The sequence below is a fragment of the Marmota flaviventris genome, chromosome 17, assembly GCF_047511675.1.
Source record: "Marmota flaviventris isolate mMarFla1 chromosome 17, mMarFla1.hap1, whole genome shotgun sequence".
NCBI classification, from domain to species: domain Eukaryota; kingdom Metazoa; phylum Chordata; class Mammalia; order Rodentia; family Sciuridae; genus Marmota; species Marmota flaviventris.
The window spans coordinates 31,226,977-31,229,281 of NC_092514.1; the positions used below are offsets into that span (position 1 = coordinate 31,226,977).

General features: G+C 42.2%; 1 protein-coding gene across 1 annotated transcript; it reads right to left on the reverse strand.

Moving 5' to 3' along the window:
* Window positions 1-931: 931 nt before the first annotated feature.
* Window positions 932-1,876, reverse strand: LOC114080611 (olfactory receptor-like protein DTMT). The gene has a single exon (XM_071602947.1). The coding sequence runs from the start codon at window positions 1,874-1,876 to the stop codon at window positions 932-934; it is 945 nt and encodes a 314-aa protein (XP_071459048.1).
* Window positions 1,877-2,305: the final 429 nt, after the last annotated feature.

The window sequence follows — 2,305 nt, forward strand, 5'->3', positions numbered from 1 at the left end:
TGCGGTGATGCTCATTGGGCTGTTTCCCTGCCCTTTCAGACCACAGAGCTGCTCATTGGGGGACTTTTTGGCTCCGCCCACGTGACCCAGCCAATCGGCCTCAAGAGCAGGAGGATTGTGGGAGGGGGAGAGAAGCTTGTGGGGGAGAGAGAGGCTTGTGGAAAGCTGGTGGTGGCAGTTGAGGCTCTGAGGGTTTTTCCTGAGAGGCTGTTTTGTTTGGCGTGTGTGGTTCTAAAAATAAAGTTAGTTTCTTTTGACAAGTGGCTCCTGATTGTGCCCAGCCAGACTGCGGCAATGTCCGTAAGAGACATTGGGGGAGATTGATAGTTGACATGTTTTGACCTTATTTAGTATTAACCTAAGATTATAGAGCACTACTTAAAATGACAATAGAGACAAAGTAGAGTTCTGGATAAAATTATAAGACCCTGGGATAACTTAAGGATGTAAGGCATGGACATCACATCAAAAAGTAATTCTTTTTAAAAATTTTTTTTTATTTTTTATTCGTTTTAATTAGTTACACATGACAGTACAATGACCTTGGCATATCATACATTTGAATCACATGGGATACAGTATCTCATTTTTCTGAGTGTACAGGTTACAGAATCACATTGGTCATGCATTCACATATATACACACAGTAATAATAATGTCTGTCTCATTCTACTATCAACAGTAATTCTTACACCTGGCTTTCCCAAGATCACTTGGGAAAGACAAAGAAAGGCAAAATCAGATCACCAAGACCCCCTTCCCTAGATGAACTGCTCAGCTAAGCTTCCTCTCCTTTACATATTGAACCACTGTGTAGTGTGCTACGTCAACAAAGGTTCCCAAGGTGAGGGGAAAACTCTGGAATAATATTCCAATATTAATATCCATACATTCACTGGAAAAAATGATATGAAAATCACAAGTGTTTTCATCAAACACAGGAGGACTTTTTCTTCTTACAAAGGACTCTTCTTAGGGCTCCCTTCATGTCTCTGTTCCTCAGGCTGTAGATGAAGGGGTTCAGCATGGGAGTCACCACCGTGTACATCAGAGCCATGATGGTCTCTTTCTCTGTAGAATTATTAGCTGATGGACATAAATAAAGACCAATAATTGTCCCAAAGAACAGCGACACCACAGAAATGTGGGAGCCACACGTGGAGAAGGCCTTGTGAATACCACAGGAAGAAGGGACCTTGAGGATAGAGGAGAAAATTCGTGCATAGGACACAATAATGAGTAGGAATGGGAAGACAACAACAGGTCCTCCTATGATAAATATCACCAAATCATTGACATGGGTGTCAGAGCAGGCCAGCTTCAGCACAGCAGACAAGTCACAGAAAAAGTGGGGGATCATGTTGTCCACACAAAAAGACACTCTTGCCATGAGCAGGGTGTGCAACAGGGCATGGAGCATGGTCAGCACCCAGGACAGCACCACCAGGGAAAGACAGAGCTTGAGACTCATGATGGTAGTGTAGTGCAGGGGGAAGCAGATAGCCACATAGTGGTCATAGGCCATGGCCACTAGAAGGAAACTCTCCAGGTCTCCAAAAAACAGGAAGAAGCACATTTGAGTCAGGCAGCCTGCATAGGGGATGGAGGGAACTTGACTCTGCATGTTCTGCAACAGTTTGGGAATGGTCACAGAGGAAAAGCAGAGGTCAGAGAAGGACAAGTTGCTGAGAAACAAATACATGGGTGTGTGCAGATGGGAGTCCAGGCGAATGAGGATGATGATGATGAGGTTCCCCAAGATGGTGATAAGATACATGGCCAGGAACAGGGCATAAAACAGGTTCTGGTGCTCTGGCTGGCTGGATAGGCCCAGGAGGAGGAACTCTGAGATGATAGATTGGTTCCTTCCTGTCATGCTCTGTCTCCAATCTCTTAAAGAGAAAACAATAGAGTCCTTTAGAAACTCAAATAAAAATACATATTTTTAAGATACATGACTGTTAGAGGGTCTATCAAAAATATTTATTTCAAGAGCATGGGAGGATTATATTAATTCTAGATAGGGAATAGGGGTGGGAGGGAAAAGGAGGGGGCAGGGGATTAGCAAGGATGGTGAAATGTGATGGACAACATTATACAAAGTACATGTATGAAGACTTGAATTGGGTGTCAACATACTTCATATTCAAATAGAGATATGAAAATTGTGATATATATGTGTAATAAGAATTGTAATGCAATAAAACAAAGTACATGTATAAAGGCATAAATTGGCATGAACTTTATATACACAGATATGAAAAATTATGCTCTATATGTGTAATAAGAATTGTAATGCATTCCA

Bases quoted from the DNA above. Each gene is read 5' to 3' on its own strand.
- LOC114080611 (XM_071602947.1), bottom strand. From the start codon at position 1,876: ATGACAGGAAGGAACCAATCTATCATCTCAGAGTTCCTCCTCCTGGGC.